This window comes from Terrapene carolina, unplaced genomic scaffold (assembly GCF_002925995.2).
Source record: "Terrapene carolina triunguis isolate 2854851 unplaced genomic scaffold, T_m_triunguis-2.0 Scaffold242, whole genome shotgun sequence".
In the NCBI taxonomy this organism is placed as follows: Eukaryota; Metazoa; Chordata; order Testudines; family Emydidae; genus Terrapene; species Terrapene triunguis.
In genome coordinates this window covers 2,844,146-2,870,781 of record NW_020664593.1, presented here as the reverse complement: position 1 = coordinate 2,870,781, position 26,636 = coordinate 2,844,146, and the positions used below count along the sequence as shown (strand labels likewise).

Genomic DNA, 26,636 nt, shown 5'->3' with positions numbered 1-26,636 from the left:
CCACAACAGATTTAGCAGACTCCTCAGGGCTCCCCTCTCATAGTTGTAGTAGGCTCCTCCACCCCAAATATACCAAACAGGCTCATCAGGGACCAAAAACCTTCTTAACATAAGAACGGCCGTACCGGGTCAGACCAAAGGTCCATCTAGCCCAGTATCCTGTCTACCGACAGTGGCCAATGCCAGGTGCCCCAGAGGGAGTGGACCAACACGCAATGATCAAGTGATCTCTCTCCTGCCATCCATCTCCATCCTCTGACAAACAGAGGCTAGGGACACCATTCCTTACCCATCCTGGCTAATAGCCATGAATGGACTTAACCACCATGAATTTATCCAGTTCTCTTTTAAATGCTGTTATAGTCCTAGCCTTCACAACCTCCTCAGGTAAGGAGTTCCACAAGTTGACTGTGCACTGCGTGAAGAAGAACTTCCTTGTATTTGTTTTAAACCTGCTGCCTATTAATTTCATTTGGTGACCCCTAGTTCTTGTACTATGGGAATAAGTAAATAACTTTTCCTTATCCACTTTCTCCACATCACTCATAATTTTATATACCTCTATCATATCCCCCCTTAGTCTCCTCTTTTCCAAGCTGAAGAGTCCTAGCCTCTTTAATCTCTCCTCATATGGGACCCGTTCCAAACCCCTAATCATTTTAGTTGCCCTTTTCTGAACCTTTTCTAGTGCCAGTATATTTTTTTTTAGATGAGGAGACCACATCTGTACGCAGTATTCAAAATGTGGGCGTACCATCGATTTATATAAGGGCAATAATATATTCTCAGTCTTATTCTCTATCCCCTTTTTAATGATTCCTGACATCCTGTTTGCTTTTTTGACCGCCTCTGCACACTGCGCGGACATCTTCAGAGAACTATCCACGATGACTGCGAGATCTTTTTCCTGACTCGTTGTAGCTAAATTAGCCCCCATCATATTATATGTATAGTTGGGGTTATTCTTTCCAATGTGCATTACTTTACATTTATCCACATTAAATTTCATTTGCCATTTTGTTGCCCAATCACTTAGTTTTGTGAGATCTTTTTGAAGTTCTTCACAGTCTGCTTTGGTCTTAACTATCTTGAGCAGTTTAGTATCATCTGCAAACTTTGCCACCTCACTTTTTACCCCTTTCTCCAGATCATTTATGAATAAGTTGAATAGGATTGGTCCGAGGACTGACCCTTGGGGAACACCACTAGTTACCCCTCTCCATTCTGAGAATTTACCATTAATTCCTACCCTTTGTTCCCGGTCTTTTAACCAGTTCTCAATCCATGAAAGGACCTTCCCTTTTATCCCTTGACAACTTAATTTACGTAAGAGCCTTTGGTGAGGGACCTTGTCAAAGGCTTTCTGGAAATCTAAGTACACTATGTCCACTGGATCCCCCTTGTCCACGTTTGTTGACCCCTTCAAAAAACTCTAATAGATTAGTAAGACACGATTTCCCTTTACAGAAACCATGTTGACTGTTGCTCAACAGTATATGTTTTTCTATGTGTCTGACAATTTTATTCTTAACTATTGTTTCGACTAATTTGCCCGGTACCGACGTTAGACTTACCGGTCTGTAATTGCCGGGATCACCTCTAGAGCCCTTTTTAAATATTGGCGTTACATTAGCTAACTTCCAGTCATTGGGTACAGAAGCCGATTTAAAGGACAGGTTACAAACCTTAGTTAATAGTTCCGCAACTTCACATTTGAGTTCTTTCAGAACTCTTGGGTGAATGCAATCTGGTCCTGGTGACTTGTTAATGTTAAGTTTATCAATTAATTCCAAAACCTCCTCTAGTGACACTTCAATCTGTGACAGTTCCTCAGATTTGTCACCTACAAAAGCCGGCTCAGGTTTGGGAATCTCCCTAACATCCTTAAAGCTTATAGGGAGGTTGGGATTGGCCCCCAATAAGCTTCCTTAGGCTCAGAATAGGTGATAGGGTCCAGTAAGTCTCTGAAGTCTCAGTGGGTGTCTGAGGTACCTAAGTATGATGAGCCTAAGTGCCTCAGGAGGACGTCAAATTCAGAAAACCTTTGTCCAATTCACTTCAAATATTTTAGAAAAATTCTACCTGTGTTCCAGACACAAAATTCTAATTTTGAGACAGATGAGACTTTTCTACGGGTTTGAGGAAAGCGGATACCAAATTGGGTTTATAATGGATGCAACCAATTGAACCTCAACTATGGAGCGGCAGCTACTTCATAATATTTGCTGCAGAAGCAGAATAGTTTCCGAACTTAATCAGGGTGGATTGATTTAAATCACTGATTTCAATCATGATTTAAATCAGCAAGCAGAAAACCTTGATTTAAAGAATTGATTTTAATCATGTTTTGCATTTGTAGTTTTTAATTATTTTCTTAAAGAAGGGTTGAGTTTCATTGGTTGAGCCAATAAAACACTGATTTTGCCACTAAATATAATCTTTGCACTAAATTAGGTGCTTCATTTTGCTAACTAGGAGGATACACTATATCCATACACATTTATTTAAGCAATTATATAGCTCAACATACATTTATTCAGATTTGTAATTTTTACATCTTTATTATGTAACAAAATGATGTATTGGGGGGAGGGATAGCTCAGTGGTTTGAGCATTGGCCTGCTAAACCCAGGGTTGAGAGTTCAATCCTTGAGGGGGCCACTTAGGGATCTGGGGCAAAATCAGTACTTGGTCCTGCTAGTGAAGGCAGGGGGCTAGACTTGATGACCTTTCAAGGTCCCTTCCAGTTCTAGGAGATAAAATAAATAAATTAATGGAGATATCCTATTTATTTACTAACTAAAGGATTATTAATTTTTTTACTGGTGATTTGTATCAATCTCTGGATGAATAGAAATTCAAAAACAATTTTTTTATTCAATAAGAACACCCTAAGTGTGCTGGATACATAAGAAAAAAAATTATCAAAGAGTTTATCAAAATATGTTTTGTATTTACAACTGATTTATTAAACAAAAGTATTAACTACAGTATTATCTGTAGTTAGTAAACAAAACTAAATGTTTTCGTCACTATGTCCAAGATTTTAGAAGTAGTAGACTTCATCCTATCATACCTTGTTTTTAATTCATAAATGGGAAGAGGAAAAGAAACTTTCCTTCTTTTTCAACTCCCAAATGTCTTCTTAACCTTGAACGAACTAGTTGAATGAACCAAAATGAAGAAAATATTCTCTGCACCTGCCGAAGAGACTACTGCTGTCAAAAGCTGGTTTAGCATTTCAACAAACTCTAGTCCCAGGTGGTTTAACTTTCTTTAAAACTTCAGCAGCAAACATGTATTCTTTTAGTAATGTTCTTTGTATTTAATTTAAATGGTTTAAAAAGATTATAATATCTTTAGGCCTTAACATAGGTTGTCAATTCAAATTTAATTGGTGAGAAAGGAGTTCATAAGAGCAGCTTCAGGTGTGGTATTCCACCAGTTGTCTCAACCATACTCCCAGTAGTCAGCCCAACTATCTTGCACTAAACACACCAGACAGGGCGGCTCCAACCTGCTTGGAGTGGGTGAAGCCCACCCTAGATTCTTTCGTCTTTCTGCAAGACCCAGGCCTACATCAGATGGAATTAGCAATCCTCCACCCAACCCAACGGCTATGAAAGCCACTACTGTGTTTGCTTCGGATCAACCTGATTCGGGACCTATAAAAATTAATCTACTGGATGGGGTTTTGTACGTATTGGAACATGGAAAGTGTTAACTCTGAATAAGGAAGACTCCAAGGAGCTGCTGGTCAGAGAAATGTAAAGGTTAAATATATCCATCGTTAGCCTCACCAAAATACACCTTATAGATAATAGCAAGAAGAGAACATAATTATGTGTTACAGTTGTTGTTTTCGCATGAGCTTGTCATTACAAACATAAGAATGGCCCAACTGAGTCAGACCAAAGGTCCATCTAACCCAGTATCCTGTCTTCTGACAGTGGCCAGTGCCAGGTACCCCAGAGGGAATGAACAGAACAGGTAATCACCAAGTGATCCATCCCGTCGCTCATACCCAGCTTCTGGCAAACAGAGGCTAGGGACACCATTCCTGCCCATCCTGGCTAATAGCCATTGATGGACCTATCCTCCATGAATTTATCTAGATCTTTTTTGAACCCTGTTATGGTCTTGGCCTTCACAACATCCTCTGGCAAGGAGTTCCACAGGCTAACTGTGCATTGTGTGAAGAAATATTTCCTTTTATTTGTTTTAAACCTGCTGCCTATTAATTTCATTAGGTGACGCCCTAGTTCTTGTGTTATGAGTAGTAAACAACACTTCCTTATCTACTCTCTCTACACTAGTCATGATTTTATAGACCTCAATCATATCTCCCCTTAGCCATCTCTTTTCCAAGCTGAAAAGTCCCAGTCTTATTAATCTCTCCTCATACGGAAGCTGTTCCATACCCCTAATCATTTTTGTTGCCCTTTTCTGAACCTTTTCCAATTCAAATATATCTTTTTTGAGATGGGGCGACCACATCTTCACGCAGTTTTCAAGATGTGGGTGTACCATGGATTTATATAGAGGCAACATGATATTTTCTGCCCTATTATTTATCCCTTTCTTAATTATTCCCAGCATTGTTTGCTTTTTTGACTGCTGCTGCACATTGAGTGGATGTTTTCAGAGAACTATTCACAATGACTCAAAGATCTCTTTCTTGAGTAGTAACAGCTAATTTAGACCCCATCATTTTATATGTATAGTTGGGATTATGCTTTCCACTGTGCATTACTTTGCATTTATCAACATTAAATTTCATCTGCCATTTTGTTGCCCAGTCACCCAGTTTTGAGAGATCCTTTTGTAGCTCTTCACAGTCTGCCTGGGTCTTAACTATCTTTAGAATTTTTGTATCATCTGCAAATTTTGCCACCTCACTTTCCAGATGATTTATGAATACGTTGAATAGGACTGGAACCAGAACAGACTCCTGGGGGACACCACTATTTACCTCTCTCCACTCTGAAAACTGACCATTTATACCTACCCTTTATTTCCTATCTTTTAAACAGTTACCAATCCATGAGAGCACCTTCCCTCTTATTCCGTGGCAGCTTACTTTGCGTAAGAGCCTTTGGTGAGGGACCTTGTCAAAGGCTTTCTGAAAATCTAAGTACACTATATCCACAAGATCCTCTTGGTCCACATGCTTGTTGACCCCCTCAAAAAATTCTAGTAGATTGGTGCGGCATGATTTCCCTTTACTAAAACCATGATGACTCTTCCTCAACAAATTATGTTCACCTATATGTCTGACAATATTGTTCGTTATATAGTTTCAACCAGTTTGCCCGGTAGTGAAGTCAGGCTTACAGGCCTGTAAATTGCCGGGATCACCTCTGGAGCCCTTTTTAAAAATTGGCGTCACATTAGCTATCCTCCAGTCATCTGGTACAGAAGCGGATTTAAATGATAGATTACAGACTACAGTTGTTAGTTCTGCAATTTCACATTTGAGCACCTTCAGAACTCTTGGGTGAATACCATCTGGTCCTGGTGACTCATTGCTGTTTAATTTATCAATTTGTTCCAAAACCTCCCCTCCTGATACCTCAATCTGGGACAGTTCCTCAGATCTGTCACCTAAAAAGAATGACTCAGGTTTGGGAATCTCCCTCGCATCCTCAGCCGTTAAGACCGATGCAAAGAATTCATTTATTTTCTCCGCAATGGCCTTATCGTCCTTGAGTGCTCCTTTAGCACCTCACTCGTCCAGTGGCCCCACTGGTTGTTTAGCAGGCTTCCTGCTTCTGATATACTTAAAAAAAATTTGCTATTACTTTTTGAGTCTTTGGCTAACTGTTCCTCAAATTCTTTTTTGGCCTTCCTAATTGTATTTTTATACTTCATTTGCCAGTGTTTATGCTCCTTTCTATTTTCCTCACTAGGATTTAACTTCCACTTTTTAAAGGATCCCTTTTTGCCTCTCACTGCTTCTTTTACTTTGTTGTTTAGCCACAATGGCTCCTTTTTGGTTCTCTTTCTATGTTTCTTTTAATTTGGTGTATACATTTAAGTTGAGCCTCTATTATGGTGTCTTTAAAAATTATCCACGCAACTTGTAGAGATTTCACTTTTGGCACTGTACCCTTTAATTTCTGTTTAACTAACCTCAGTTTTGTGTAGTTCCCCTTTCTGAAATTAAATGCTACAGTGTTGGACCACTGTGGTGTTTTTCCTGCCACAGGGATATTAAATTTAATTATATTATGGTCACTATTACCAAGCGGTCCAGCTATATGCACCTCTTGGACCAGATCCTGTACTCCACTTAGGACTAAATCAAGAATTGCCTCTTCTCTGGTGGGTTCCAGGACCAGCTGCTCCAAGAAGCATCATTTTTAAGGTGTCAAGAAGGTTTATCTCTGCATCCCATCCTGAGGTGACATGCACCCAGTCAATATGGAGATAATTGAAATCCCTCATTATTATTATTATTATTGAGTTTTTTATTTTAATAGCCTCTCTAATCTCCCTTAGCATTTCACAGTCACTATCACCATCCTGGTCAGGTGGTCGGTAATATATCCCTACCACTCTATTCTTATTATTAGAGCATGGAATTTCTATCCAGAGAGATTCTATGGTACAGTTTGATTCATTTACGATTTTTACTTCATTTGATTCTATGCTTTCTTTCACATATAATGACACTCCCCCACCAGCACGACCTGTTCTGTCCTTCCGATATATTTTGTACGCTGGTATTATTGTATGCCATTGATTATCCTCATTCCACCAAGTTTCTGTGATGCCTATTATATTAATATCCTCATTTAATACGAGGCACTATAGTTCACCCATTTAATTATTTAGACTTCTAGCACTGGTATATAAGCACTTTAAAAACTTGTCTCCTTTTAGCTGTCTGCCATTACACGATGTAACTGAATGGGACTCTTTTATTTGACTGTTTCTGATCAGACCCCTGCCTGTATTTTATAATTTTTCATCCTCTGCTCCTCACTAGGACATAGAGTTCTCTATTAATAGATCCTCCCCTAAGGGATATCTGAACCACGTGCTCCTCCGCACCTGTCGGCTTTCCCCCAGCCCTTCGTTTAAGGGGGGAAACCTCTACGACCTTTTTAATGTTAAGTGCCAGCAATCTGGTTCCATTTTGGTTTAGGCGGAGCCTATCCTTCCTGTATAGGCTCCCCCTTTTCCCAAAAGTTTCCCCAGTTCCTAATGAATCTAAACCCCTCATCCCTACACCATTGTCTCATCCACGCATTGAGACTCTTCAGTTCTGCCTGTCTAACTGGCCCTGCGCGTGGAACTGGGAGCATTTCAGAGAATGCTACCATGGAGGTCCTGGACTTAAATCTCTTACCTAGCAGCCTAAATTTGGCCTCCAGGACCGGTCTCCTATCCTTCCCTATGTCATTAGTACCTACATGTACCATGACCACCAGCCCCTCCCCAGCACTACACATAAGTCTCGAGAGATCTGCAACCTTCGAACCAGGCAGGCAAGTCACCATGAGGTTCTCTCGGTCATCGCAAACACAGCTATTTATGTTTCTAATGATCGAATCCCCCATTACTAATACCTGTCTCTTTCTAATAGCTGGAGTTCCCTCCCCCAGAGAGGTATCCTCAGTGCGAGAGGCTACCACAACATCATCTGGAAGGAGGGTCCCAACTATGTGATTGTTTCCCTCTGCTCCAGTTAGATGCTCGCCTTCCCTGGGTCTTTCATCCTCAACAGCACAGAGGCTGTCAGACCCAGGGTGGGACCGTTCTGTGTCCCAGAAAGTCTCATCTATGTACCTCTCTGTCTCCCTCAGGTCCTCCAGTTCAGCCACTCTGGTCTCCAAAGCCTGTACACTGTCTCTGAGGGCCAGGAGCTCCTTGCACCGAATGCACACATACGCCACCTGCCCATAGGGCAGGTAATCGTACATGCTGTATTGGGTGCAATAAACTGGGAAGCCCCCACTCTGTTGCTGGACTTCTGCCTGCATTCTCTTTTTCCTCCTGCAGCTGGTTCCTTTGTTGTTGTTTTGTTTATATCAAGGGGGTGTTTTTGGTTTTTAAGTTTAAAGAATGTCGAGTTCAAGCCCCTGCTCACACACCGCCTGTAAACCCCATTGCAAAACTCCCGTTTCACGGGAAGCATGGTTTCTGTGGCATGGTTTCACAGTAAGCAAATTAACCAACTTACTTGGCTCAGTAACAACAGCTGACCAAAGATGACTGATTATATAATAATCTCTTGGAATTGGAAACCATCCATCAGCAACTGAAGAGTTTATTGGTCTGCTAGCCTTAGTAACACTGACCACAAATTAGTCCCTGGCATATTTCCATCTCAGATTAAAAAGCAGAACTTTGAATAAGCTAACCTAAAAAAAAAAAAATAGCATTTGAAAATGCTACACAGTTGACATCTCAAAAAGGTTTGAGGCCCAATCAGACTATACTGATGCTAAATCAATTGGGATGGACTTTAAACCCTAGATAATTGATGATGCTATGACTGTCATTGGTCCCAAAAATAAAGAAGTAACAAGAAACCCCGGATCTTCCTTAATACCTTACCCATCACTAAAGAGCATTGCACTGCTCATTTCAGAGGTGATATGGTCATGTATCGTAAAGCTAAACAGCATTCATAATAAAGCAATATCTGCTGATCGCAAAGCTGTTATGGAAGCCAAAGCCACTGTACTTAATAAAACTTCTAACAGGAGGCTGCACCTCCTTGTATAAACACTTCCGTGACCTCACTGACGAGAAAGGTCATTCAGCCAGTGCAGTCCACTCCAGTTCTGGTCAGCTAATCAAGGCAGAAGCAGAGTGTATGGCATGCTGAAGTGAACATTTCATCCACCTGCTAAATGCACCCCCATTCTTTGGATCCTGATATTAAGGCCACTGCCAAGATGACCTATTTCCACACAAAATGATCCTGGCAAATTAACTATTAACAAAATCCAAAGTGCTCTAATAAAGCTTAAGGAAAATAAGACAGCAGGAATCTGTGGAATTCCTGCAGAAGCATTAAAAAGCATGGGACAAGCTATTTGTTTGTGGCTGCAGATGCTGTTCAATATCTGAAGAACAGACTCAGTCCAGTCCCACTGGCAAAGAGGCATTATTTTATAGCTTTGGAAATGTAAAGGCAGCAAACAAGACTGCTGCAACATCACAGCGTTACTCATCTACCTGTTCCCGGGAAAGTTTTTCCTTCTGTCTTGCTCGTCTGAGCCACTGATATCTTAATGAGCAAGGGAAGACCAAGATAAGCTGGCTTCATTCCCAGCCATTCCATGATGGAGCAATTCTTCAGTGCACCAGCTTATTGAGAAGGCATGAGAACTGAAATGCCCTGTTCACATTGCATTGTGGACCACAATGCACAATCAACCACATTTGATTCTGCTGTCGGCGAATCACTTTGATCTTGAAACTCGCAGGCCTTCCTGACAAACTCTGGAGAATGTTTCATCTTCTATATGCCTCCTCAAGCTAGGTTCTTGTAAATAGGGGAAAAAAATCATCTTCCAAATTAGATTGGGCATTTGACAAGGATGCATTGCAACTCCAGAACTCTTCAATACCATCATAGATTATGTGCTTAACCAGGCACTAAGTCAATACATACACCTTGATGATAAGAATCTCCTGGACATCAATTTTGCTGATAACATAGCACTAGTTACTGAATCAATAGATGAACTAATCGTGGAAAGCTCAGTGGCAAAAGTCAGCCTGAAAATTGTTTAGATTGGCAACTGGAAGAATTTTGGTTTTAATTACGAACATGCTGCTGGATCTAGCATCTAAGTGGATGACGACCCCGTCAAGACTGTCACTGATTTCCCCTACCTCACTTCTGTTGTTGATAACAGGGGCATCACTGAGAAAATGTGACGCCTGCGCTGCAAAAGCGCTGTTCATAATGGGGTGCCTCGTTAAGAACATCTTTCCTAAACCAAACATCCTGATAAGTAAACCAACAAAGCTGAGGCTATATAATGCTACTGTGGTCAGTATTCTGACCTCTTGGACTGAAACATGGCCCCTCACTGCTTCAGATGAAGCATCACCGAATGATTGAGAACATCAAGTAGTACGAACTCAAGTCAAATGAAGAGATCTGTTTTCTAACTAAACAGGTCTTGCTCTTTCAAAACTGTCACCCAATGTTCTTTAAGGTGGCATGCTCATCTACTCCGAATGCCTACCAACTTTCTTGTAAGAATCACCTCCAATTTTGACCCAATGAAAGCAAGATGGAAAAGACCCCCAGAAGACTTGAAACATGATGGCTGAACAGCGTCAACAGATACCTGTTCCTCACAGACATCCTACCATGTAACGTGCCAGATTTGGCTCAGGACAGAACATCATGGAGGTGCATAACGTGTTCAGTGACCACTACACTGTCCAACCAAAAGCATGGGAACTTAATTTAAATAAAAAATCCAATTTAAATTAAAATAATCTGATTTAATTTTTTAAGTCATCAATTTTTGTCCACCCTGAATAGGACAGTTACCTGTTCCGTAATTGGTGTTCTTCGAGATGTGTTGCTCAGCTGTATTCCACTATAGGTGTGCGTGCTCGCCACATGCACCGGTGCCGGAAGTTTTTCCCTTAGCAGTATCCATAGTGGGGGAGCACAGCTGCGACCCCTGGAGTGGCGCCAGTATATCGCGCCATAAAGGGGGCTGCGTGCTCCCCCCACCCTCAGGTCCTTCTTGCCAGACAACTCCGACAGAGGGGAAGGAGGGTGGGACGTGGAATAGACCTGAGCAACATATCTCGAAGAACGCCAGTTACGGAACAGGTAACTGTCCTTTCTTCTTCGAGTGATTGCTCATGTGTATTCCACTATAGGTGACTCCAAGCTATCCCTGATGGAGGCGGGTAGGAGTTTAAGTGTAAAGTTTAAGGGTTGCCTGGGCGGAGCACCGCCCTACCAAACCCGGCGTCATCCCTTGGTTGGGAGATGATCGCATAGTGCGATGAAAAAGTGTGGACAGAGGACCACGTAGCAGCCCTACAGATGTCCTGAATAGGGACATGAGCCACATAGGCTGCTGACGAGGCCTGGGCTCTCGTCGAATGAGCCTTCACTATAGGAGGTGGGGGAACCCCTGCCAGGTCATAACAGGTGCGAATGCACGAAGTGATCCAGCGGGAGATCCGCTGCGTGGAGACCGGTCGCCCCCTCATGCGCTCGGCCGAAGCAATGAAAAGCTGGGGGGACCTTCTAAATGGCCTGGTTCTGTCCAGGTAAAAGGCCAGCGCTCTGCGCACATCTAACATGTGCAGGCGGCGTACCTCATTGGAGGAATGGGGCTTAGGACAGAGGATCGGGAGGAAAATATCCTGATCCATATGGAAAGCCGAGACCACCTTCGGCAAAAAGGCAGGGTGAGGGCGGAGCTGAACCTTGTCTTTATAAAAGACCGTATAGGGCGGTTCAGAGGTCAGGGCCCTGAGCTCAGAGACCTGGCGGGCTGAGGTGATAGTCACTAAGAACGCCACCTTCCACGACAGATGGGACCACGAACACGTGGTTAACGGCTCAAAAGGAGGCCCTGTGAGGCGGGAGAGTACCAGGTTTAGATCCCAGAGCGAGACCAGGGGTCTGGCGTAAGGGAATGCCCGATCTAACCCTTTCAGAAACCGGGCCGTCATGTGATGGGAGAACACAGACAGGCCCTGCAACGGGGGATGGAAGGCTGAAATGGCTGCCAGGTGCACCCTGATGGAGGAGGGCACCAGGCCTTGGGTCCGAAGGGACAGGAGGTAATCGAGGACAAGTTGGATAGGAGCGGAAGAGGGAGAGAAACCTCTATCCCTTGCCCACATAGAGAAACTATACCACTTAGCCAGGTAGGTTCGCCGCATGGAGGGTTTCCTACTTTCCAGCAGGACTCTTCTCACATCCTCAGAACACCTCCCCTCCTCCTCATTCAACCACGAAGCAGCCACGCTGTCAGATGGAGCGCGGCTAGGTTGGGATGGAGGAGGCGACCTTCCCCCTGGGAGAGGAGGTCCGGCCGTAGCGGCAGCCTGCAAGGAGGGGGCCGCTAAGAGTTGCAGCAGGGACCCGTACCAATGCTGACGGGCCAAATCCGAGGCTATGAGGATCATCCTCGCACCGTCTGACTGTAGGACCCTGTCTATTAAGGGGAAGGGCGGGAAGGTGTACAAGAGGGGCCCCGACCATGGGAGCAGGAACATATCCGATATGGCCCCTTCGCCCTCTCCCGCTCTGGAGCAGAATCGAGGACACTGTCGATTCTGGGCGGTGGCGAACAGGTCTACCTGGGGAGCACCCCATTGTAGGAAGATCCACCTGGTCACCTCCTTGTGCAGGGACCACTCGTGTTGCTGGGAGAATACCCTGCTCAGGCGGTCCGCGAGTGTGTTGCTCTTGCCGGGCAGGTAAAAGGCCCGAAGGAGTATACTGTGGGCTATACAAAACTCCCACAGGAGCTAGGCTTCCTGGCATAAGGCCCGGGAACGCATGCCCCCGTTTGTTGATGTAGTACCTGGCGGTCGTGTCGTCCGTGAGGACTCTGACTACCTTCCCTCGTATGTGCTGGCGAAAAGCCACGCACGCCAGGCGTACAGCTCTGAGCTCCCTGACATTTATGTGCAGGGTTAGCTCCTGTGGTGAGCACATACCCTGGGTCCTGAAATCCCCCACGTGGGCTCCCCAGCCCAGGTCCGAGGCGTCCGACACTAGATCTAGTGAGGGATGGGGCTCTCAGAAGGGGATACCCCGGAGCATGTTGCTCGGGAGGGACCACCATTGGAGGTCTGCCACCACCCTGGGTGGCACTGTGACAACCTTGTCCAGGCCATCCCTGGCCTGGGAGTACCGGGAGGCCAGCCAAAGCTGGAGGGGCCTCATCTGCAGCCTGGCACATCGCACCACGTAGGCGCATGCTGCCATGTGGCCTAGTATTTGAAGGCACACGCATGCCGTGGTTATCGGAAAAGCCGTGACGGAGGCGATGAGAGCCTTGAGCGTCTCGAACCTGTCCCATGGGAGGGAGGCCGTGGCTACTCGGGAATCTAGCAGCGCCCCTATGAATTCTATGTGCTGGACTGGAAGTAATGTGGATTTCTCCTCGTTTACCAGTAGGCCTAGAGCCGCGCAGATGTCTAGCAGGAACTTCATCTGCTGCTGCACCAGAGCGCGAGACCGGACCTTGAGCAGCCAGTCGTCGAGGTAGGGGAAGATCTGCAGCCCTTGCCTCCTGAGGTGGGCCGCCACCACCGCCATACACTTTGTAAATACCCTGGGTGCAGTAGAAAGGCCAAAGGGGAGGACCGTAAATTGGAAGTGGTCCTGACCCACCAGGAAACAGAGGTAGCACCTGTGACCCTCGAAAATGTGGATGTGAAAGTAAGCATCCTGAAGGTCCAGCACAGTAAACCAATCCCCCTGGTCCAAGGATGGAATAATAGAGGCCAGGGACACCATGAGGAATTTGCAACGCACCAGAAACTGGTTGAGGTTCCGCAGGTCAAGGATGGGCCGAAGCCCACCCTTTGCCTTGGGGATGAGGAAATACCTGGAGTAAAAACCTTTGCCCTGGTATTCCTGAGGTACCTGTTCCACCGCTCCCAGAGAGAGGAGGCGCTCTACTTCCTGGTAGAGGAGTAGGGCATGCTCCGGGGACGCGTCCGGCCGCCCGGACGGGGGACAAGTGGGAGGGGCTGAAACAAACTGCACCTTGTACCCTTGGGAGATGGTACTGAGGACCCATTGGTCTGACGTGATATGGAACCACTGCAGTCGGAAGTCCGATAAACGGTTTAGAAAAGGTAACTTTATTAACTGGGTGGGGGGTACACTGGCAACAGACCCAGTGACCCCCCTCAACGAGTCAAAAACGCCATTTTCCCAGCCATTTGGCCTTCGAGGCCCCAGGCCATGGGGCCGAGCGGGATTGGCGTTGGGACCGATGTCTTTGATCCCTCTGCCGCTTAGGCGGGGGTTCATATCTGCCCCTAGCTTGCGGAGCAGAGGGTTGAGGCCTGGGTTTGTCCTTAGAAGGCGGGATGTAGAGGCCTAGCATCTGCAGGGTGGTACGGGAGTCCTTCATCCCGTGCAGACGGGTGTTTGTCTGGTCCGCGAAAAGGGCCTTGCCATCAAACGGCAGGTCCTGCATTATGGACTGGGATTCTGACGACAGCCCCGAAAGCAAGAGCCATGCCGCCCGTCACATGGAGACAGCGGTCGCCATCAAACGAGCGGCTGTGTCTGCAGCGTCCAAAGCCGCCTTGACGGCGGTCGCACCCGCCTCAACTCCTTCACCTCCTTGTCAGGAATGAGGGGCTCAAATTTGGGGAGGGATCCCCAGAGGTTAAACTCGTAACGGCTCAGAAGCTCCTGATGGTTGGCCACCCTGAACTGGAAACTCGTTAACGAATAAACCTTTTTACCAAAAGCATCAAGTCTACGAGCATCCTTGTCCTTTGGCGTGGCTGGCCATTCCGTTCACGGTGGTGGACCGATTCAATCACTAGGGAGTTTGGAGCTGGGTGGATATAAAGGTACTCGAGACCCCTCGCAGGGACGAAGTACTTCCTCTCGGCCGTCTTAGAAATAGGCCCAAGAGAGGCCGGGGTCTGCCAAAGGCCAGTGGTGATGTTGGCAACTCCCTGATGGAAAGGGAGCGCCACACGCCCCGGTACCGAGGAGGCGAAGACATTGAAGAGGGTATCGGAGGGCTCCTCCATCTCCTCGGCCCGGAGCTCGAGGTTGGCTGCCACACTCCGAAGCAGCTCTTGGTGGGCTTTAAAGTTCTCCTGGGAAGAAGGAGGCGGTACCGCAACCAAATCGCCCTGAGCCGAAGCGGTGGACAGCGCAGCGCCTTCAGCGGCTAATGGCACCGTGGGCTCCATGTCCGGGTTCGGTGCCGGAGTCGGTGGTTCAGCACCCACGAGTTGATCTCGGTGCCGTGAAGGTGACGCGGGTTGGCACTGAGAAGCTCCAGCCACGGAGCGAGGGCCTGGCAGGGCAGGCTGGTCCTGCGGTGCAGTGCGGCCCTGGGAGAGACAGCTGCGCGCCGAAGCCGAGGTCCGGGAGGAGCGCACGATGCCGTAAGAACGGCTGGAGCGGTCCCGATCGTGACGACTCCTTCCCCGAGACTTTGACCTAGAGGAGGTAGATACATATATGTCCGAGGAGCTGTCCCTGGATTCATTGCGGCGCCTGTGGCCACGGTGCCTGGGACTCTCGGGACGCGCCACGAGCATGGTGTCTGTGATGGCGGGTGCCCGAGTGGGAGCGTCTGTGCCAACGGCGTCGCAACCTGTCCCTCTCGGACTCGCTGGAAGAGGAACGGCGCTGTCTCTTGCCTCCTCCTCGACGGCGCTCAAGGCCGGAGTGGGATCTGCTCTTGAAAGAGTCCAGACGCGGAGTCGACGCGCAGCTCTAATAGGCACCTCAACCCGGGAAGGTGCCTCGGCCTCAGGCACCTGCGGGGAGTGCTGATGGGTGCCCAAAGGCGGCTTTCCACGGGAGCGGGGGCCCGATTGCGGCAGCGCTCCCGGCACCGGAAGTGTCAGTATATCACGTGCGGCCTGAGCTGCCTCCGGCGTCGAAGGCATGCGTACCTCCGGTGAGGCTCACGCAGACGGGATTGGACTACTCCACTCAGTGCGAGTCGGAGGTCTCTGTCCTGGTGGGGATTGTGGGCTGCCCAACTCGGGTCTAGCCTCACCCCTGTTCTTCTCCCAGCGCCGCTGAGACTTCCCTGGCTACTTAGCTGGGGAGCGGTGCCGGGACGTCGACAGTGCTTCGCTGCGCACCAAGGACGCGGTGCCGGGTGCCAATTCGGAACGGCGCACCGGAGGCGCTTCACCACGTGCCGACGACGCGGAGCCCGGCACGGTGTCAGCTCGACGCGCTGGTGCCGGGACCAATGCCGACTCCATTAAAAGAGCCCGAAGTCGGATCTCACGCTCCTTCTTTGTCCGTGGCTTGAAGGAGCAACAGATCTTGCACTTCTCACTAACGTGAGACTCGCCCAGACAGCAAAGACACTGATTGTGGGGATCGCTTCTGGGCATAGAGTTGCGAAAGGAGTCGCACGACTTGAAGCCTGGGCCACGGGGCATGCCCTGAGCCAGGCACTCACGAAAGAAAGTTCAATAACGGAGAGAGATCAGTGAACCGGATACCACTAAGCTAGATACGCTGCAGCTATGCTAAGCTGGAGCAAGTTCTGACTACCTTCACTGGCGGCAAGAAGGAACTGAGGGTAGGGGGAACACGCAGCACCCTTTATAGCATGATATACCGGCGCCACTCCAGGGGTCGCAGCGGTGCTCCCCCACTACGGATACTGCTAAGGGAAAAACTTCTGGCACCGGTGCACGTGGCAAGCACGCACACCTATAGTGGAATACACATGAGCAATCACTCGAAGAAGAATGAATGCTTTTCAAAACATTTCCCCATGAGGGACCACCTGAACAAAATAAACAAAGCAAGAGATCCTTGAATCCAAAATGCTGTGTATTCTCTCTTCTCCTTCACCTGTACAACTAACGCTGCTATAGAGAGACGAACAAGGAACCTACCAAATAGAGAATATGCAGGTCATTCTCCAGGACAAAACCTTTCATGGCTCTCTGGAGGTCAGCAAAGATTCCCAGGGCCTCAGTTGGTGACAGAGAAGAGGAAAGAGTAGCAGTGCCAAGATGTGTTGGACGATAGACCTCTGCTGTAAGAGAAACAGGCATTTAATGTTACACGAAAGCTAATTCTTCATTTTCAATTTGGAAAGTGCTTTATAAATATTAATCAACCCTCTTTGGGGAAGAGGAGTATTTCTCCATTTTACAGATGGGAAACTAACACTGGAAGTCTAAATGCCTCACCCAACGCTAGTTAGCCTCAGAGCTGGGATCAAAACTCAGGCTCGCAATCCTGTGCTCCAACTGAATGAGAGACAATTATAAGTCAAATAAAAAACCTGATGTAAATCCCACTGTGACATTCTGTACCTTGGGGGAGCACCATGTAACCCCCATATTCCTTATTTATATATAATTGTGATAGATATTGTATATAAATCAGGCAATGTGAGTGTCATAACTACAAAGGGAAGGGTAACAGCCCGCCTGTGTACAATACTATAAAATCCCTCCTGGCCAGAGACTCCAAAATCCTTTTACCTGTAAAGGGTTAAGAAGCTCAGGTAACCTGGCTGACACCTGACCCAAACGACCAATAAGGGGACAAGATACTTTCAAATCTTGGGGGGCGGGGAGGGAAGGCTTTTGTTTGTGCTCTTTGTTTTGGTGGTTGTTCGCTCTTGGGACTAAGAGGGATCAGACATCAATCCAGGCTCTCCAAATCTTTCTAAACAAGTCTCTCATATTTCAAACTTGTAAGTAAACAGCCAGGCATGGCGTGTTAGTTTTATCTTTGTTTTCTCAACTTGTAAATGTACCTTTTACTAGGGTGTTTACCTCTGTTTGCTGTACTTTGAACCTAAGGCTAGAGGGGGGTCCTCTGGGCTCTTTAAGTTTGATTACCCTGTAAAGTTATTTCCCATCCTGATTTTACAGAAATGATTTTTACCTTTTTCTTTAATTAAAAGCCTTCTTTTTAAGAACCTGATTGATTTTTCCTTGTTTTTAGATCCAAGGGGGTTGGAACTTGATCCACCAGGAGTTGGTGGGAGAAAGAAGGGGGGGATGGTTAATTTCCCCTTGTTTTAAGATCCAAGGGGTTTGGATCTGTATTCACCAGGGAATTGGTGAAGAGTCTCTCAACGCTACCCAGGGAAGGGAATTAGCACATTGGGAGCGGTGGCAGCGGACCAGATCTAAGCTGGTAGTTAAGCTTAGAAGTTTTCATGCAGGCCCCCACATTTGTACCCTAAAGTTCAGAGTGGGGAAGCAGCCTTGACAGTGGGGTATAAAGAGAAAGAACAATGACTTTCGGCAGATCATAACCTATCTAAATATATATATCATTAGTATATAAGAAGTGAAAAGATTGTGTTGTATGGTTGTCAGTAAAACATGCTGTAAGTTTGGGAATCGGCCAGATATTAGCTCCCCAGAGACAACAGCAAGGAAAGTAACCGATGCCCGGGCATGTGTCAAACAACCATCAACAGCCATTGTTCAGCAAGGGAGCTACAATTCAATGACTCATTTGCACAAGGCCACATCAAGGGAATTGCTCAACTTTGCCTGGAGACTCAGCAATGCCCACCAGACATGCTTGGACTCGTGTTCTCCAAGCACATGGGACTAGGGTTATAAAAAAAGAACACAGTGGCCCTATGCTTGGCCTATTCTCCTTCCCCCACTTATGCTGCAAGCAACAAGGACACTCAGAAGACTGAAGACTCCAACAGAGGAGACTGGCCCACGTTTCAAGGGTGAAACCTATGTACTATGAATTGCAATACCCGGTGGGTGAGAAACTGCTCAATCTAGATGTTGCCCAGTCTAATAGGGTTGAAAGTTTAGACTACATGCTTATATTTTATTTTGGTAACTAACTCTGACTCTTTGCCTATTGCTTATAATTAAGGTTAAGATTTTTGTCACGGCTATTTTTAGTAAAAATCACAGATAGGTCACGGGCAACAAACAAAAATTCACGGAGCCCATGACCAGTGCATGACTTTTACTAAAAATAACCGTACAAGCCATGGGGAAAGGCGCATGGCCCCGGCTGCAGCTCCCTGTGGAAGCTGCAGGCAGGGGTGCACAGCTCCAGCTGCAGCCTTTCGTGGAAGCCACAGGACAGGGGCGCACGGCCCCGGTCACAACCCTCACCGTGGGACAGGGGCGCACAGCCCCGGCTGCAGCCCCCAACGGAAGGGGGAGCACGCCCCCACTTCATCCCCTGGCAGGGGCCATGGGCAAACAGTCCAGTTACAACCACCACTGTGGGGCGGGGTGCGTGGCCACCGCTTCAGCCCCCACTGTGGGGCAGGGGCACACAGCCCTGGTTTAGCCCCCAGCGTAAGCCCTGGGGCAGGGGCACATGGCCCCAGCCGCAGCCCACACCACGGGGCAGGTGCACAGTACACGGCCCCAGCTGCAGCCACAGGGCAGGAGCACATGGCCCCGGTTGCAGCCCCTGACGCAGGGCAGGGGAGCATAGACCTGGCTCCAGCCCCAGCCTCGGCTCCAGCCGCACCTGTTGACAGCTGAACCCCAAGAAGTCATGGAGGTCCAGTGAAGTCACACAATCCATGACTGCTGTGACCTCTGTGATTAAATCGTAGCCTTACTTATAATAATTTAAAATCCATCTTTTGTAGTCAAAAAACTTGTTTTACTGTTTATCTTTTCCAATAAGTTTGCCTGAAGTGTTTGATAAATCTGCTCAAGTTCACAAAGGCCCACTTTCCACTGATGAAGTGGTGAACCAATTAATAAACTTGCACTGCTCGTCTTGAGCAGTGCAAGACGGTATATTCCTGAGGTACAAGGCTGGGAGCTGGGGGGATTTGGCTGGTGCCTCTCTGTGTGTGATTCATGAGTGGCTCTGGGAGCATTCATTCAATCTAGCTGGGTGTGGTTGAGTGATCACAGCACCTGCAGTGGTTTGCTGCTTGTCACTAGCAAAGCATTGTGAAAGACAGCCCAGGCTGGAGAGTTAAGGGGGCACAGCGATCCCACAGTCCCAGGCTGCACCCTGGGGACCCCGTCACACCCACCCCTTTGTCCCTGTTGCCCAAAACTAGAGTTACATATTTTTCTCTTAAAATATATATATATATATTCTCGTGTCATCTTTGTTATTTTTATATCAGGAAACACTAAATTGACCAACAGCTGGGATTCTCCAAATATATTGCAACTGTAGGAGTGGCACTCCTTTGCTTGCAGGTCTCTGAACCTTAGAAAACAGTGTGAACAGTAAGAAGAGCATGCACACTTTCCAAACTGAAGATATGAAAGGGACTGCCCCTTCTCAAGTTGTCTCCACTTCCTCTGGCTAATGACAACAGCTGAAGACACAGGGAAAAGGGGAGGGTCAGTGTGGATCTACAGAGGTAACATATTCAGTGAACTTCAGTTATTAGTAAATAACTTTCTTGCCTCCCAAACTGAACATTAAACAAAGTCTCTGAGGCTGCAATTTTAATGGGGTGAAAGCTTAACATATCAAAATCCAAATGCAAATGTCCCACATGTGCTGGGGATCTGGGTTGGGAATTTTCATGCCACACAAGGCACACCTTTTAAAAGTAGAACGTTTCACTGGAATCACCATGCTGGATCTAAGGCCTGGTCTACACTGGGGGGAGAGAAGGGGAGAAATCGACCGAAGATACGCAACTTCAGCTACGAGAACAGCGTAGCTGAAGTCGACATATTTTAGGTCGACTAACCTCATGGCGCAGGGTTGACTGCCGCTGCTCCCTCGTCGACTCTGCTTCCACTTCTCACCGCGGTGGAGTACAGGAGTCGACGGCAGAGCGATCGGGGATCGATTTATCTCGTCTACAAAATCGATCCCTGATAGATCAATCACCACCCACCGATCCAGCGGGTAGTGTAGACATACCCTTAGACACCAACAGGAATGAGATTTCCTATCTTTAACTGAACAAAACATTAAACTTAACTATCCTAAATAGAAAGTATCCCAAACTATGTGTCTAGTGAAACAGAACGGGAGGAAATGTCAGGGCCAATTTTGCTGGCTAACGAAGAGGAACTAAGATTAAAGAATTCGAAACATCAGGTCCATGGTCAGTGTTCACATACCACATAAAGGACACACTGCTTTGTAGTTCCATGACTTGTAAGCTAGAACACATGAATCTTAGTGGGGATCTGCAGAGGTCACTCCATGAAGAACTGTTTTTTCTTAAATACATACCAAAAATAAATTAATGAAAAAATTGAATCCATGGCATCCTAATCAAATGCCAATATCTGCTAAAGCTTTTTTGGCTAAATCCCAGAAGGCTAATTATAAATTTATACTTAGCTCTTGAAGTACTGCCCAGCCAAAAATCTCTAGATTACAGTCACTCAAAGAGCAGAAAATGTGTATACATAACACCCAGAAGCATCCATTTTTACCTTTCATTCCATTGCCAGAGTCTAAAATCTGGATGAACTCATTCTCTAGCAGCCATCTCACACAAGCCTCAACAGCTCCATTCTGAGCTCTGTCTTCATCTCTCTCACTTTTCTGATCGCTGTCTTTCAGACTGGCAGCAAGGAGTGTGCAGGAAGCGTAGGTCCGCACATCATCTGGAGTGCTGGCCACTCCACCCACTATGATCTGTTAAAGAAAATTCCACAATCATCATTGTTGCAAAAGAGTAACATAGAATTTAAGACATGAAAAATTAATGGATTGTTCTATAATGGATCCAAAGAAAAAGTTTGGTGTGACAGGAACATGTGGTAAAACAGTTGCAAACTCCTACTACCACTGAGGAAGATAAACTGTCTTCACAGCTATCTTTATTTTGCAAAGAGGATAAGATGCTTTTGACTCTGCCTACTGTATCGGATTGCTCACTGCAAGAGAAAGTGAATTAGTAACCCCATTTAAAGAACATCCTAACATTTTGGAGGCAATAAGGCACACAGTAGCATTTCAGGGTAAGGAGATTAAAACTAGACTCGCTGCTTGGACACCACTGAGAGATTCTAAGAAAAGGGTAAAACATGATTCATTAAGTTTTGGATACAGAACAACCAAACCAGGGAACAGGATGCTCCCTAGTGCTGTTCATCTATTGAAGTTTTTTGTTTTGTGGGTTCGTATGTTTTTTAAAAACACATGTAAATATCGTATCCCATTACCGTTTTCCTGGTTTGTAGAGGTTTTTGTATTATGCTTTTATATTATTATATATTAGCCTCTTTCTTCATGAGTTACTACCTCAGCACTGGAGGTAAGGGGAGATTTAGTAACAAAAACATTCTGTAGTGAATTCAAATTTTTTTTTTTTTTTTTTTTTTTAAGTAAAAAAAAAAAACTAACTACCAACAAAAGGGGAGACATTTTGCAGAGCTGCATTTTAAAAACAGTTCATTTTATTAGAGATCCCTATACTCTGTACACCTCTCACTGCTAATAAAAATACAGAATCTGGGACATATCTGACCAGTCTCCAGATACTAACATAGTTTCTTCAGAAGAGGTTATATGTAAAACAGTTAAGAAAGGAACTGGATTACAAAAATGTTTAAAACCTGAAAAGCAACTTTGTAAAAATGGACAGATCTACTCCTTAGATGTTAGAGTCAGATCCGTTCACATAAGTGGCAAAAAATAGTTCTGTTGCTTTTTTATTTCAATTAGCCCTGCAGAACGAGTACAGATAAGAGAGATCGAGCAAGATTCTATTTCTCATACATTAACAGAATTATTTATTAAGTTCCAATTAATCACATCTGTAGAAAAGGGGTGCATAACTTAGGGCCTAAATTAGTCTACAGAACCTTTAGTATTAATGATGTTGTACAAAAACCATCTAGTTTGACTCTCAGGCTACATCTATACTACAAGTTAGGGGTGTGATTTCCCTGCTTGTGTATCCCTGATCGCCATATTTGGGGTTGGGAAGGAATTTTCCTCCAGGGCAGATTGGCAGAGGCCCTGGGGGGTTTTCGCCTTCCTCTGCAGCATGGGGCACAGGTCACTTGCTGGAAGATTCTCTGCACCTTGAAGTCTTTAAACCACAAGCTGAGGACTTCAGTAGCTCAGACATAGGTCAGGGGTTTGTTACAGGAGTGGGTGGGCGAGATTCTGTGGCCTGCGTTGTGCAGGAGGTCAGACAAGATCATAATGGTCCCTTCTGACCTTAAAGTCTATGAGTCTACATACTCATGCTAACTCTTATTGAGTTAGTGTGAGTATAATAGCAGCATAGCCATGGTAGCACAGGTAGCAGAAGCAGAAGCACAGCTGAGCTATGCAAAGTATATACCCACCGCATGGACCAGCCATGCCTCTGCAACCCATGCTACCATGGCTATGCTACTATTTATACCCGTGCTAGCTCGATGAGAGCTAGCGTGAGTATATGCACACAAGCAGGGGTATCACACCCCTAGCTTGTAATGTAGCTTTTGCCTCAGATCTCTGTTTAAACATGCAGTGCTAGCAGTGATACCTTTTTCCACCTATAACCTAGGCACATTTAATATGGCGTCACTGAGACACAAAGATGGAATCCCAAAATGCAATTTTCAGAGTCACTTCCTCTCTGAATTAACAACAATCTCAGCTGCATCTTTATATTGCAGCTACAAGTACAGACTGAAATGGATATGTATTACTTTCATGTGAAGCTGTCTGGGTTGAAGTAATGGGGAAGGAGAAGAAGAATGGGTGTGAAGTATGTTTAGCAGTGTCACATAAGCAGTCATCCTAAACTTATGTGGAATAACGTAACAAACAAAGTTCTAGTCCCTTTCCATGTGTCCCATACCTCCAGGATTGCTCGTATCATGCTAGATGTAACCCCTTCCCCCTTTCCTCTGAACAAACAGCTGTGGACAGGCTTGAGTGATCCCTGAAGCAGAGCAATGCCTTTCGATCTCTCAGAGGACTTGCACACTAGAATGCTCTCACCTATGAGAAAAAAAGAGATGAAGTGCTCAAAAAAAAAGCAACCTACATTTTCAATTAAGACAATTTGAAGAGCTTTTAAATGATTTATTTATCAATTCATGCAAGGAACATCATTTAAAGTTACACAGATCATGAGTAAGAAATTTCAATATACTGCAGGTAACATTCCTCCTAGATATCTGGGTCATTTTGCTGTAATATCCACAAAGTTCAGTGAGGACACATTATCAGAGAATTGCCTTGTGAACACTTTGGGTGATATTGGCCAAAAAGCCAAGCAATTTTATATTTGTACAATCCTTAACAATGTTTACCCAATGCTGCGGAACGGCTCCACAGGTGCATGACAGTTAACAGATGGCATATGCTGTCCAATTAACAGACACTGCACTCACTAGATCCAATACTAGGGAAGATTCAGGACAGAGAAAGCCTCGTCTTGTTCTGAAGTCAACTAGTTCCACACTAGGCAGAGGAGTCCATTTTTTTCTCTCCTCTGTTGTAGGATGAAATGACTGTCACAAACCCAGAGAGAAAACAGAAGTGAAATGTGACAGAAACTGGGCAGCTCAGATGATAAAACTACACAGCACTTGAATGACACCTATCTCTAATACAAACAGTCTGACAGCAACACTTCAGAACATACTGAAAATATATTTATTAATATCCTGATATCTTTACAGATTCTACGACAGCAGCCTTAAGAGACTGACTTAGTAACCATTTGTTCTCCAGACTTAAAGTTTCCCTTTTACAGTTGAAACAATATAAAGTACTTAAGTCATTAATGTATCAGCTAACAATTTAATCTCTGATATTCATATACCTATGAAATTCCAAGGGAGGCAGGGAAAGTCATACAAAGGTTCCTAAGTTGTGAACCAAAACTACTGTCCACTGACATATTTATAACATTCATATATAATCATATTATCTATGATGATAAAGTGAACCACAGGGGGGGAAGTCATTGAAGAAGATACACATTCCCTCACTGGGAAGTTATTAAACATTTAGAGCCAACATCTCCAGATAGCTGCTAAACAGTTACAACAAGCAGGCTTAGTCAGATGAAAACATATTCCTTTTCAAACACAGAACTAACTAATCTGCTAATCATCTGATATTAGATAGATTCTTCTAGTGCAGTAGTTCCCAAACTTTAACAACCTGTGAACCCCTTTCACTAAAATGTCAAGTCTCACAAACCCCCTCCTAAAAATGAATATTTCCAGTGATTTTCTCCTTTACCTGAGTATAAATTATAAAAGCAGTGATCTTGGAAATATAAAATTTGTTTTTATGACATGCTTATTACACACTATTTAGTATTAATTATTTATCGTTACAGTATTTTTATTATGTTATGAAAATGGCAACACTCTTCCAAGATCTCACTTTCATAGCTTGTATCACTTTGAATAAGCCTGTTATAAGACAAGGCTCCTATGTTTCATCAAGGAGTATCAGATGTGAAACAGCATGAAGGTACTTAAGAAGCCAACTCAGAGTTCCTCCTACACAAGCATTCAGGTCTTGAGGAGTCCAGGCAAACAAGGCACGTTACAACAAAGCTTAAACTTGTTCTTCATAATAATTTTAAAAACAATACTAGCTGCCCATTTAATTTTAAAAACAGCAAAAAATATCCACCTCCCTTTCCATTTCTTATAAGGAGTCTTGAAGTTTAAATCTCCTCAGTGTGATAGATATGCTTGCTTTGATCTGCTTAGCTCTTGGAAGTCCAGGGGCTCCGTGTGGTGGCCCCGAGCTGCCCAGGGTCCCTAGGGACAGCTCTGTCCGCCATTAGGGAATTTTTTCCCCGAGAACCCCCTGTAACATTTCACGAACTCCAGTTTGGAAACCACAGTTCTAGTGCTTTGGCCATTGAGGAACAATCCTGCATTGGAGAGAAGAAAATGGATGATCCAACAAGTTTTGTCCATCTCTAACCGCTAGTTCAGTATGTAGTTCTGTAACTAATCCATTCACCACCCTGCACAACTCCACCAGAAATGGAAAAAGGTGAAACAGAGCCAATTTTGTAGTTTCTGCTCCTCAATACTAAACAGTCCTGCTCACTTCTCCCATGGAAAGAGAGAGACAATTTTGACAAACAGAGAAGAAGTGGGAATAATCCAATTTAGAAACATTAAAAAGTTTATTTCTACTCAGATCAAATGAAAAAACTCAAGTCTCCAGATACTTCAAATTCCAGTATTTGGAGGTCTTGACAGTAACAATTAGTCTCTGTTCCTTGTTTTGTCAACCAAATTTATTTTCTTTTTTATTCTTAAAAATTGTAATTTTTATATATATTTTTTCACTATCTATTTAGGAAGTTTTAACAAGTTTACATATTCTTGTCATATTGTTGTCAGTGATCCCTCGAGGTCGAGGATGATCTCTTTCACAGGTGTTTATTTTTTAATCGGTCCTTTGGTGACTGAGGAGTCTGAAACTTGAGCCACAGGCTTGCTAGCAGACGTTGCAGGTGGTGTTGGATGTCAGGGTTGGGCCGTGATCGCTACGTGTCAGTTATCTGTCTTTTCTTTTCTGGTGTTGTTCTGTGACCAGGGCAAGGCGATTTTCCTTAAAAATGGACGTTCCCTTTCTGACAAGTGTTTGCCAGTTATCCCTGTCCTGGGCTACTGTCTCCCAGTATGTGGTATCGATGCCACATCTCTTGATGTTTGTTTATCTCAAGGATGTCTTTAAAGCATATCTTTTGGCCTCCCATTTCCTTTCTCCTTTGGTGAGTTGGGCGTACAACAGCTGTTCTGGTAAGCGTACATCAGGCGTGCACACACAGTTGGTGCTGGATAATCAGGGTCTCAACACTGAAGATGTTGGCCTCTGTAAGGACACTGGCATTAGTGTGGCAATCCTCACACTTTATGTTGAGGATCTTGCGAACAAAGTTCTGGTGCTGACGTTCCAGGTTTTTCAGGTGTTTTCTACAGGTCACCCAAGTCACACAGCCATAGAAGAGATTTGGGATTACCACCACTTTTTAAACTAAAAGTCTAGTGGTGTGTTCTGATGT

At 45.3% G+C, this 26,636-nt stretch overlaps 1 protein-coding gene across 2 annotated transcripts in view; it reads right to left on the bottom strand.

Annotated features, from left to right (window-relative positions):
• LOC112108353 (DNA polymerase theta) overlaps positions 1-23,541 on the bottom strand; it is a 106,172-nt gene extending 82,631 nt beyond the window's left edge. Inside the window, exons 1-3 of one of the 2 annotated variants that reach the window (XM_026657377.2) lie at positions 23,445-23,541; positions 21,076-21,280; positions 16,588-16,727 (exon numbers count right to left, since the gene is read on the bottom strand). In XM_026657377.2, the coding sequence (XP_026513162.1) occupies positions 16,588-16,727; positions 21,076-21,280; positions 23,445-23,465 (366 nt within the window). In that variant the 5' untranslated portion in view covers positions 23,466-23,541. Of the gene's footprint in view, positions 1-16,587; positions 16,731-21,075; positions 21,281-23,444 lie in introns of both variants that reach the window. The other variant, XM_026657378.2, reaches the window with a different exon arrangement.
• Between the last annotated feature and the right edge of the window lie 3,095 nt (positions 23,542-26,636).